At 34.9% G+C, this 13,034-nt stretch overlaps 1 protein-coding gene across 1 annotated transcript in view; it reads right to left on the reverse strand.

The window, feature by feature from the left end:
* Nucleotides 1-13,034, reverse strand: part of LOC115210311 (adhesion G protein-coupled receptor L4-like) — a 70,915-nt gene that overhangs the window by 31,577 nt on the left and 26,304 nt on the right. The window contains exons 7-11 of the mRNA XM_029778836.2: nucleotides 12,061-12,239; nucleotides 8,217-8,343; nucleotides 5,890-6,002; nucleotides 4,737-4,785; nucleotides 1,027-1,046 (exon numbers count right to left, since the gene is read on the reverse strand). Coding sequence (XP_029634696.1) covers nucleotides 1,027-1,046; nucleotides 4,737-4,785; nucleotides 5,890-6,002; nucleotides 8,217-8,343; nucleotides 12,061-12,239 — 488 coding nt within the window. The remainder of the gene's footprint in view (nucleotides 1-1,026; nucleotides 1,047-4,736; nucleotides 4,786-5,889; nucleotides 6,003-8,216; nucleotides 8,344-12,060; nucleotides 12,240-13,034) is intronic.

The raw sequence follows: 13,034 nt of genomic DNA on the forward strand, positions 1-13,034 counted from the left end.
ACATGGCTATGATGCTCCCCCACTATTCCTGCTCACCATCAAATATGCACATATTGTCAGCCACTAAGAGACATGCTCAAACTTTCACCACTCAGATCGTTTTCTTCCCTATATCCATACATTATGTGTGTGTGTGTCAAGGTGTAATGTATGCATGTGTTTGAGCATATGTATGTGTGCGCACACGTATGTGTGTGTGTGTGCGCACATGCTTGTGTGTGTGTGTGTTTAAAAATTATATAAGTACAAACAAATGGAACAAATGGAAAGTACACACATTGGCTGTCACTAAATCCTCATCAGTTATTGTCCAAAGGATTAAAACAATTTCCTGCCTTTTCAAATCAATCAAAGAAAGGGTAGAATTTCAAGGAAAACAATTTTGCATGCAAAGGTATCTCCTTGCCAGTTTATATGGCTAAACAATGACACTGTGTAACATGATTTTTGTCCTTGGGTAGCATCTGTTATTTCCTTTTTGCTTACTCCTAGAAACTATGGAAAATGGCTAATATTTTCTTCAAACTTTGCTTTTGCTACATTTATTCAAACCCCAAAGAATCCCTTTCAACACATGGCTATGATGCTCCCCCACTATTCCTGCTCACCATCAAATATGCACATATTGTCAGCCACTAAGAGACATGCTCAAACTTTCACCACTCAGATCGTTTTCTTCCCTATATCCATACATTATGTGTGTGTGTGTCAAGGTGTAATGTATGCATGTGTTTGAGCATATGTATGTGTGCGCACACGTATGTGTGTGTGTGAGTGAATGAGTGTTTATTTGCTATTTTATTTTAGTTCCTAATATATTTTGACAGCCATTTGGGACAAAAAAAACCCAATGAATTAAATAAATAGACATACTAATGTAAAAATCAATAAGTTTGATGAAATATAATGAAAAATAAAAATATTGAACTTTGATATGCTATATCTTAAGTATCACCAATCTAATTTTACCACAGAATTCTGTTACAGCAGGAAGTTAAAAAAGAAAAAAAATCAGTAAAATCTTACCTTATCTGTAACTGGAGAACCTGGAAGAAATTAAAACAAAACTTTTTAATGTCTTAGTAAAAGAAAAAAACAATTAAATAGGTACAGTTGTTTCTATTATATTCCAGAACAGCTCCAGTTCCTGTTCAGTAAGCTAAAGTCAAAAGCAGTCCAACCATAACCATCTCATCTTTATATTTCAGGCCTTGTATATTTAATTCTATATTCTTTTATTCTTATATTTTTTTTTCTTTCATTCATTAGATTACAGCCATGTTGGAGCACCATCTGGAGGAACAAATCAACCCCAGGACTTGTTTTTTTTAAGCCTGGTACTTATTCTACAGGTCTTTTTTGTGGAACTGCTAAGCTATAGGGATGTGAACACACCAACACCGGTTGTCAAGCAGTGGTGGGAGACAAAGACAAATGCACACACACACACCATATATATATATGTGTGTGTGTGTGTGTGTGTGTGTGTGTGTATGCATGTATGTATGTATGTATATATGTCATCATCATCATCATCATCATCGTTTAACGTCCGTTCTCCATGCTAGCATGGGTTGGACGGTTCGACCAGGGATCTGGGAAGCCAGAAGGCTGCACCAGGCTCCAGTCTTATCTGGCAGTGTTTCTATAGCTGGATGCCCTTCCTAACGCCAACCACTCCGTGAGTGTAGTGGGTGCTTTTTACGTGCCACCTGCACAGGTGCCAGGCGAGGCTGGCAACGGCCAATCGAAGCGTATGTGTATATGTATATATATAATTATATATATATATGTATGTATATATGTATATATATATATATATATATATATATATATATATATATATATAATATATATATATATATATATATATATATATATATATATATAGGTATGTCTACCAAATCCAGAGACTATAGTAGATGACATTTCCCCAAGGTGTCGCACAGTGGGACTGAACCCATAACTATATGCATGGGAAGCAAACTATTTACCACACAGCCACAGTCCAACATAATTACATATACATTTTTTTAAAATGGTTTAATATTATTTAAGGAAAATTTTCCTGTTATTTCTACCAAATCAAGTGACTCTATAAGCGGTTGCTCCCACATGATGCACCATGGTACAGTATTATGTTGCAAAATGCACACTGACAATAAGGAATTATATTTACATAAGAGAAAAATATAGACTGAAATACTAAGTATAAAGCCTGATTAATTTGCTTTATATATTGAGTAAGGATAATTTCATGTAGTTTAAATAATTTATATTTATAGGCATGGCTGTGTAGTAAGAAGCTTGCTTCCCAACTATATGGTTCTGGGTTCAGTCCCACTGTGTGGCACTTCGGACAAGTGTCTCCTACTATATAACCTTGGGCTGACTAAAGCTTTGTGAGAAGATTTGGTAGATGGAAACTGAAAGAAGCCCATCATATACATGTGTGTGTGTGTGTGTCTTTGTATTTGTGCTTGTCCCCCACCATATTACTTAGCAACCAATATTGGTGTGCTTACATCCCCCATATCTTAGCAGAGACCAATAGAATAAGTACTAGGCTTACAAAAAATAAGTCCTGGGGTAAATTCCTTTCACTAAAACCCTTTAAGGTAGTGCTCCAGTATGGCCACAGTCAAATGACTGAAACATGTAAAAGAACAAAAGACTGAAAGAATAGGCTGAAATAAATTATTTACCGTACAAGAGAATGTATCCATAAATTTTAGTCAACAAGCCTTATGAGTGTATTTCATAGATGGAAACTAAAAGAAACATACCACACATGTATATATATGTGTGAGTGAGTACATGTGTGTGTGTGTGTGTGTGTGTGTGTGTGTGTGTGTATGTGTGAGTGTGTAGGTTACTGTCTCCTTGCCTGGACATTGTATGATAGTCATAAACAAATGTTATCGTCATGCAAGTGATGTCTTCATCCATTTTCCATGAAAAACATGTCTGGTACTGGGGAAATATTACTTTACTTGGAAAACAAGTGAGGATTGGCAAAAGGAAGGGCATCTGGCCACAGAAAAAGGCCTCAACAAAAATTCATCCAACCCATGCAAACATGGAAAAGTCGTTAGAATAATGATGATGACAATGATGATAATATATGTCAAATGACCATGTCTCAAGTCCCAGATGAAAGAAACTGCCTGTGAAGAATTCTACCTCTTCTGTCCTTACACTTTCAGCTTTTTTACAGTTTCATAATTTCAGATTAGGTGGCTGAAGTAACAGGCTATACAACATCTTCATGAAAAGAAAAGGATAGATCAAACTGATGTTAGAATTTCATCCATGAACAAGTACCCACTTTAACCATCTTTAGAGACAGTGGTTGCTATTACTAAGAACTTAAGTAACTTAAAAAGAGCGATTTGCATACATAACACATACTTTGCAGCAAGGTTGATTAGTAAATTATTGGTGCATTAGGAGTACTTTGTTTAAATATCATATTGCTATCAAATCACAGCTGTGACTTGCAAAACAATTACGGCTTGGTAGCTTGCATTCACTAATTAGGTGCAGGAGTGGCTGTGTGGTAAGTAGCTTACTTCCCAACCACATGGTTCCGGGTTCAGTCCCACTGCGTGGCACCTTGGGCAAGTGTCTTCTACTGTAGCCTCGGGCCAACCAAAGCCTTGTGAGTGAATTTGGTAGACGGAAACTGAAAGAAGCCCGTCGTGTATATGCATATGTATATATATGTGTGTATGTGTCTGTGTGTCTGCATTTGTCCCCCCACAATCGCTTGACAACCAATGCTGGTGTGTTTATGTCTCTGTAGCTTAGTGATTCGGCAAAAGAGACCAATAGAATATGTACTAGGCTTACAACGAATAAACCCTGGGGTCGATTTGCTCAACTAAAGCCGGTGCTCCTGCATGGCCACAGTTAAATGACTGAAACAAGTAAAAGAGTAAAGAATTATTTTAACCCTTTAGCATTCAGATTTTTCTGTCAAATATATTGTATATTTACTCACATTGCTTTGAATTAATCCTGCATTATATTGCAGCTTTGATATTTTGATTACTTAATTGTTTATTTTTAGACTGACATTGTCTGTTTAGTGTGAGAGGCTGGATATGAACAGTTTGAACATAAAACAAATAGAATATTTGGGCCAGATATGGCTGGTTTAAATGCTATAGGGTTAAATACCTATGTCATCATAAGGAAAGACAGACACCTCCTTCAAATGATATCCTGTATCAGAACATAGCATAGATTTTAGACAAGAGTATATGTAATAGATAAACGTAAACACTTTGCCAAGTATAAGTTATATTTGCAAACTGATCTCTCTGATTTAATACAAAGATATCATAATAAAGGATTAAGAAACAATATTTACTGAAAGAGGATAAGCAGTCACTGATGAAATCCCAACAAGAGTTGAAACTAGACAAGCTGATCCTTCATTTTTTTTCTTTTTTTTTTGTATATAACACATATGAGTTAATGTATATTGTTATTGGAGTGCTGTAGAGTAGTGTAAAGTTCATAGTAAGAAAAAACGTAAAATGTATATAGTAATATAAGTGTTAGTATGTGCCATTTGTGTTTATACGTATGTGTACACATGCTTCTTTGTGTGTTTGCTTGTGTGTGTGTGTGTGTGTCTACATGTGCATTTATTTTTGTCTAGAGACAACAATTTTGTGAGAATACAAGTGGTCAGATAAAAATAAACATATGAAAATAAATTTACGAACCTGATTTAACCACAAGAAAATGCCAAATATCCATAGATCCATTTTTTCCCTAAAAATGAAAATGTATTTTTTCATTGATTAAATTGATGCTGTCATTTTAAATTGATATGAAATTGATGTTACCACTTTGTATATATCGCAACAAAATATTTAGTTATTTCTAATTTAGGAAAAGCGGGGTGCAAATGTGGCTGGGCGGTTAAGCAATATGCTTCCCAAACTTTCAGGTTCAGTCCCACTCTATGGCACCTTGGGTGTCTTCTAGTATAATCCCAGGTCAACCAAAGTGGATTTGGCAGTTGGAAACCGAAAAAAGCATGTGTACATGTGTGTATGTGTGCACATGTGTGTGTTTGGGTCTTCTTGTCTTGACATCATGCAATAGTAATAATAAAATAGCATCCTCATCATAAAAGCACAGTCCTTCATTTTCAATCTTCCATGAAGACATGTCTGGCCATGAAGAAATATTACCCTGCTTGGAAACATGTGAGGTGTGGTGATGGAATAGGGTATCCAGCCGCACAATTCTGCCTCAGTAAATTACATCTGACCCATACAAACTTGAAAAAATGGACTTTAAAACAACGGTGGTGATGTTTTCAACACATATCTTTAAATTAAGATCTATCAAAGTGAGAAATTATCAATAGCTATAATAACAAAATGAAGGAATTGCAAAGAACATAAAATGTAGATTACAAGTAATAGAAGATTACAATTTGGTATGAATTTTAGTCAACATTAGATAATATCAATTAAAGTTGATTTTATACAACTTGGTTTTTGGATTGTTGTTGGACCAAGGTTATGCTAAGGCACCATCTTCATGAACACATAGTTTCAAGAACATGTGAATTTCTTAGCCACACATCCATGATTGTTCTTAGCAAGTTACTGTAGTGAATAAACTTGCTGATGAGGTAAAAATAATCCAGAAATACATCCAGAGTTGTCTCCCATACTTACATCACCTACTATTCTTTCTCGACAAATTTTTTTCTACTCTGGTTTGTTTTTTGTACTGTCTATGCATTCAGTATGCTGACACTCATTTACCTAATGTTCATCACAAGGATGCCATCTCAGAATATTGTAATGTTTTATTTAACTTGGAAAATTATCTTGTAATGTGCAAAATCATTTTACTTACTTGAAGGACCAAAGTATAATCTTCATTTATAACTTGATCACGTTGCTTAGGTTTTAACAAGCAATTTGTTATATTTTTATGAAAGACTGATTCCCATTCTTCTTTGTTTGAATCTGGAAACCAAATGTATAAAAATAAATGAATTAAATATATTTGAATATAAATTTAAATAATTCATATAAAAGATATGTTGGTATTTCATTAAGTTTTTTAAATGGTGGCATTCTGGTTTAAGCACCTCATACAAACCCTCATAAATTTTTTAATTTTTGGAATTTTCAGAAAATTTTGGCAAAATTTGTCACATAAGAATTCATACAATTATGGGGAAAAATTTATTTTTGTGTGTGATTTAAGGGCGATTTAGCTGTTATTTTTTGCATGTTTCATGACCATCTGATAACCTCCTCATCACTTTGTCGCTCTGACGTTTTTTAGTATTTTTCTCCCCATAAACACATTTACTGGAATAATGATGCATCCAAGAGGGGAGCATTGCTGAGATTTAAGCAAAAAATTTAGTCTGTCCATATTTCAAACTCTGATTTTGAAAAAAAAATTCAAAAAAGGGTGGAACTTTTAGGATTTAAAATGAGTCAGTTAAAAAATTTTTCTAAATTTTTTTCCATAATCATATAAATTCCTGTGTATAGAACACAAACTTGCAAATATTTTTTGAAAAGCTCCAAAAATAAAAAATGTTACGAGTAGTTATGTGTGGTGCTTAAACCGGAATTCTGCTTTTTGAAATAACTGACAATTTTAAAGAATCTAAAATGTTTATTTAATAATATTGAAAAATATAATTACTTTACACATGAGTGCTTCTGTGCAAATTTAAGCAGATGGAATCAAGTTTATTACCTCAACCCCACCTACCAAAAAGTAGTTTATCTTTGTAGGATTTGAACTAAGAATATAAAGTAGCATAACCAAATACTGCAAAGCATTTGTTAGATGCTTTAACGATTCTGCTAATCAGTAACCCATAATATTTGACTGGTATTTTATTCTATTGATCTCAAAGTGATAAATGGTAAAAAGTGATCTCAACTGGATTTGATTCTACCACCACCACCATGATGATGATGACAATGATGACAATGACCACTACTATCGCTATCATCACCACTGCTGCCACAACTACTAACACTATCAACACCACCATCATAACCTCCACAACGATGACAATGAGGATTACTACCATTATCATCACCACCACTACCACCAGAGTCACAATCACCACCACTACCATTACCACCACTACCACCTCTATCACCACCGCTACTAGTATCATCATCACCACATTGTATTGTCAGTTTTCCTATTCCAGCAAAGTTAGCCCATGGTTACATCTAACTGTTTAAAAATATATATTTCTTTATTGCCCACAAGGGGCTAAACATACAGGGCAGACAAAGGATTAAGTCAATTACATCGAACCCAGTGCGTAACTGGTACTTTATTTATTGACCCTGAAAGGATGAAAGGCAAATTCGACCTAGGCAGAATTTGAACTCAGAACATAACGGCAGATGAAATACCACAAAGCATTTCGCCCGGTGCCCTAACGTTTCTGCCAGCTCAATGCCTTACAACTGTTTAAAAATATAAAAAGCAACTGGAAAATAATCATTCATGACTAGACTAGAGAAAATAATGATTTTTTTAGCCACAGATCAGTTCTAATCATGCAGAAATATGATGAAAGGTGTTCCAGTTGTGTTTGATGATCAAGCTGCTTTTTTTAATTTTTTTAATATTTATTGCAAATATAGAAGGCAGCAAGCTGGCAGAATGGTTAGCATGCTGGCAAAATGCTTAGTAGCATTTTGTTTGTCTGTACACTCTGTGTTCAAATTGTGCCAAGGTCATCTTTTGTCCTTTTGGATTCAATAAAATATGTACCAGTTGAACACTGGGGTTGATGTAACTAACTTACTAGCTCCCTGGAATTACTAGTCTTGCACCAAAATTTGAAACTAATTTATTGCAGGCATTGTGTCAAATGTGTCTTTTCTATTTTAAGACACTAGTATATGATCTAACCATTTAGCATTTAAACTGGTCATATCCATCACAAATATTATATTTATTCTCTGTTCAAACCAGCCATGTTGTGCCTTTCACACCTACCCTACAATGTGCTTCTAAAAATAAACAATTACATCATCAAAATCTCAAAGCTACAAGACAATGCATGATTAATTCAAAGTAATGTGAATAAATAAGCATTACATTAGCTCTTTGAATACCAAAGAGCTAAGGGAGTTTTGGGTGCTATTTCTTGCAAGTTAAACAACCACATTAAAAAGTTACAATCTTACCTAGGATTTGCCATTTCTCTTGGCATACTTGTTGATTTTTTTTAATGGACATCTCTTTATCATAGTATACTTTATCCCGTAATCCTACAATCATTAATTCCTTGTCTAACTGCTGCTTCTTTAAGGCCTACACAAAAAAAAAAAATAAACAATTATTTTCTGACGTATTCTGTACTTGTTTTGTTCATTTTTTTCATTTTACCGATCACTGTTAAACGTTTGTATTGCACATGAACTCACTACTTCCATCAAATCAACATTGCCTGTACAGGTGCATGGTGTGTCACACATCAAATGTCAAAGTGATCATAGAGCAGCATGAGAGGAAGTGTTTTGCTCAAGAACACAACACACTACCCTGTCTTGGAATTGAAACCACAATCTTGCAATCATGAGTGCAATACCTTAATCAGTATGCTACATGCTTTTACATACATAAAATTATCATCATCATTCTTCATCATTTAACATCTGTTTTCCATACTGGCATGGGTCGGACGGTTTGACAGGAGCTGGCTAGGCAGAAAACTGCATCATGTTTCACTGTTTTGGCATAGTTTTTATGGTTGGACACCCTTCCTAACACCAACCACCTTACAGAGTAGACAGAGTACTTTTTGCAGCTTGATGCCCTTCCAAATGCTAACCACTTTACAGTGTAGACTGGATGCTTTTTACATGGCACCAGCACCAGCGAGGTTACTAAGTAACTTGCAAGACAAAGATCTATAAGCTAAGAAAACATTCATCAGTTACTTATTGTTTCTGCTGCTTGCAAAAATGATATTTACTTCTACAAGAACCTATTTGATTGTCATATGACTGAGTCATTGAACATTAATGATTTTGTCATGGACACAAAACAGCACCAAAGTCAGAATAATTTCACCATTAGCTTTTTGGCCATTAGGTAGCTCATTACCCTGTTCACTTACCCAGATGTGACACTTAACCTCATATTAATAATTCTGAGGCCAAATTGGTTTTAAGTGAGAAAGCTAACACTTCTTATTTGCAATGACTTTTTTTAAAATTTCAGTCAGAACTGTTTGAAACCTTTGTGGTTAGGGAAGACATTGAGTGAATTAACAGATTTTATTTGAACCAATATAACAGTGCTTACAACAATGATAATAATCTGTTGAACTATGGTTTAATTGGATCATAAGATTAATTTTAAGACCTAGCATTCAGTTTGGTAATTAGATAAGACATTATTTAGTTCCATGAAGCCAGCTGTATCTAAATCCCGCAGCAATTTCTTCTGATGTTAGGGAAATTTATGTGTAACAAATACACTTCAATAACTGATATCTTTGTCAAGAACTTTGGAATTACTGAATACAAATAAACAATACAATATAAATTAGAAGTTTTCTGCCTTCAACTAAACTAAATCATTTTCTATTCATCATATAAATGTGACCTTCTTAGCAAACATGTATAATTTTAACAGGTTTCATTTTAAATATAGTTGTTGTATTGCAAATCCAATAGATTATTGTCATTATTATAAGCACTGTCATATTGAATGCAATAAAATTTATTAATTTACCCACTGTCTTCCCTAACCATAAAGGTTAAAAAGGTTCTTTTGCCTGAAACTGAACAAAGACATTGCAAGTGAGAAGTGTCAGCCTCCTCAGTCAGGAACAATTAATGTAAAAGTAACTCTCCATTAACGACAAAGTTTTGTCAAGCCAATAAATGCCAAATAACAGGCTTGAAAGAAATGAAGCTAGCATGCTCCACTGAATGGGTAATGTCAGTGTGCACACACAACAGAGTGTAAATGATTTAAGAGGAAAATTGGGTATAAGAGGCATCAGATGTTGTGTGCAAGAGAGAAGACTGCACTGGTTTGGTCATGTGATGTGGATGGATGAGGACAGTCACTTAAAGAAGTGCCGAGCTCTAATTGTGGAGGAAACCTGTGAAAGGGGTAGATCCAGGAAGATGTGGGATGAAGTGGTGAGAAAGGATCTTTGAATACTGGCCCCACTGAGGAAATGACAAGGGACTGAGAGTTGTGGCAATTTGCTGTATTTGAGAAGATATCAAGCTCAGTAAAATTGTGGTCATCCATGCGTACAGGAATGTCCTTTGCAAGTGTCAGTGCCATGTAGAATGCACTTATGCCAATGCCATGTAGAATGCACTTGTACCAATGCTGCATAAATGCACCCATGCTGGTCGCATTTAAAAAGCACCCAGCACACCTTATAAGGTGGTTGGCATTAGGAAGGATATCCAGCCATAGGAATCATGCCAAAACAGACAATTGGGGTCTGGATAGCTCCCCAGCTGGCCAGCTCCTGTCAAAACCGTCCAACCCGTCCAACCCATACCAACATGAAAAACAAATGTTTAAATGATGATGATGAACAGACAACAATTACTCAAGAAGTTAGCTGAAAGTTAGACTGATGATACCAGAGTATATTTACACATTGGTAAACTTAGACATTGTAAACACTGAACATTGTCATGCTTCCAAGTAAACTTTTTCTTTAGCTTGCAATATCAAGATTGCAGGTATAAGGTGGCATCAAAGGTTCCCAGACTAGTGATATCTAATAAAAAATAAACTTAAGTTTTAACATCATCTCCTTCAAAATAGTCACCTTGCACCGTAATCTGGTGCCATTTAAAACACATCTAGTCAACACTGATCCCAGCATTCCTGCCACTTTTGGAAATTGTTTTCCATAAGTTAGTCGAGGACCTTCTGCGATTTTCTCTGGATGTTGACAGCTGCGTTAAAACAGTGACCTTTGAGCTGCATTTTTATCTTGAGGGAAAAGATGGAAGTCCACAGGTTCTAAATCTGGTGAAAAGTGCGGGTGTGGAAGTGGTACCATGTTGTTTTTGGCAAATAACTCACAAGTAAAGAGAGCTCAATGAAGAATTCATTTCTTCACACTCCACTGATTTAGTCGCTTTCGCCAAATGTCATCCCTCAAATGCTTTAAAATGTTGCAGTAGAACTCTCAATTAATGGTTTGATCTTGGAGGAGGAATTCTTGATGCACAAACCACATTTCCAGGAGTTATGCCTGTGGCAGGTCTTCCATATTACTCACAGTTTTCCAGGGATGTTCTGCTTTTGAAGCACTTGTGCTACTCAAAGCATTGCATATGACCCATTGCCCCATCGCCATAAGCTTGCTGAAGCATGCTCAATGACTCCGTACAAGACTTCTCAAGTTTAACATAAAATTTCATGTTAGCTCTTTGTTTCTGTCCATGACAATATCACAGACTACAGCGTACACATGATCACAAAAACACAAATTTCACAATCTGTGAAGTAAACACAGTAATGTCACATGGCACACTGCCTCATGAAGGTCACTGCTAGCTTTCACAGCAAATACAACCGTGTGCTACCATCTGTTGGCATCCTACAGAATTAGACCAGGAACTTTTTGATACCACCTTGTACAACACAGATGCAGTGTTTGAGAGTAAGAAATATCCAGCAAGGAAAAGAGTTATGCACTCAGTCTACTTTTGCACATGAATCAAGATTAAAGCTAATTACAAGTGCAGATGAAAAGAATTAATTTATTCTCAGTACTTAACACAATACAGTCAATGTGCCAACATAACATAATGAACAAAAACAATTGAATGCTCTATGACAGGCCATAGTTTTTCTGTGAGGATTGCAAAGGGAAGAACTCATAGATGACAACTATGAGATCTATACTCCCAAAGGAATCATTTCATCCTGTTTTGTTTGCTTTCTTTATAAAATGTTTAAGGGAATTCCTACTTTTCAATTTCTTTTACTGAAATACATTTATTGTAAAAAGAAAAAAAGGGGTTGGGCTTCACTCACCTTTCTTATAGCCATCTGATTTCCAGACAGACAAATATATTCAGAGGCAGTTGAAGACATAGAGAAATCTTTACGACCGAAGATGTAAATACGTTTATACTGACATTTATTGTCAAAACAAAGATTTTCCGAATTGACATTTTCTTTTAAGCAGCAAGTCGCATAACAATGCTTTTTTCCTGGAAAATAATATTAGCCTTTGTTAAAGAATTTACTTCACCTTTTGAAAATTACAGTTCTAAGGCAAATTTTGCATAAAAACTTTTGAAAAGAATTGACTTAACAAACTGAAAAAAAGAAAAAAATGAAAGCATACACTCATTTTATGTTGCTTTATATAAGACTATATTACATTTGAAGTCAATTCAAATATTTTTACAAACAATCATTGGTGCAGGCATGGCTGTGTGGTAAGAAGCTTGCTTGCCAACTACATGGTTCCAGGTTCAGTCCCACTGCATAGCACCTTGGGCAAGTGTCTTCTACTATAACCATAGGCTGACCAAAACCTTTTGAGTGGATTTGGTAGGCAGAAACTGAAAGCAGCTTCTCATATATATATATATATATATATATATATATATATATCTGTATATATATATATATATATATATATATATATATATATATATATATATATATAAACACAAATATGTACATACACATATATATTTATATACATACATATATATATATATCTAAACACACACACACACATATATGTGTGTGTGTGTGTGTGGGTGTAGATATATATATATGTATGTATATAAATATATATGTGTATGTACATATTTGTGTTTGTCCCCCACTACTGCTATTGCTTGACAACCAATGTTGGTGTGTTTACATCCCAATAACTTAGCAGTTCAGCAAAAGAGACCAATAGAATAAATACATAACTTACAAAGAATAAGTGCTGAGGTTGATTTATTTGACTAAAACTCCTTAAGGTAGTGCTCCAGCATGGCCACAGT

The sequence above is a fragment of the Octopus sinensis genome, linkage group LG4 (assembly GCF_006345805.1).
Source record: "Octopus sinensis linkage group LG4, ASM634580v1, whole genome shotgun sequence".
NCBI lineage: Eukaryota > Metazoa > Mollusca > Cephalopoda > Octopoda > Octopodidae > Octopus > Octopus sinensis.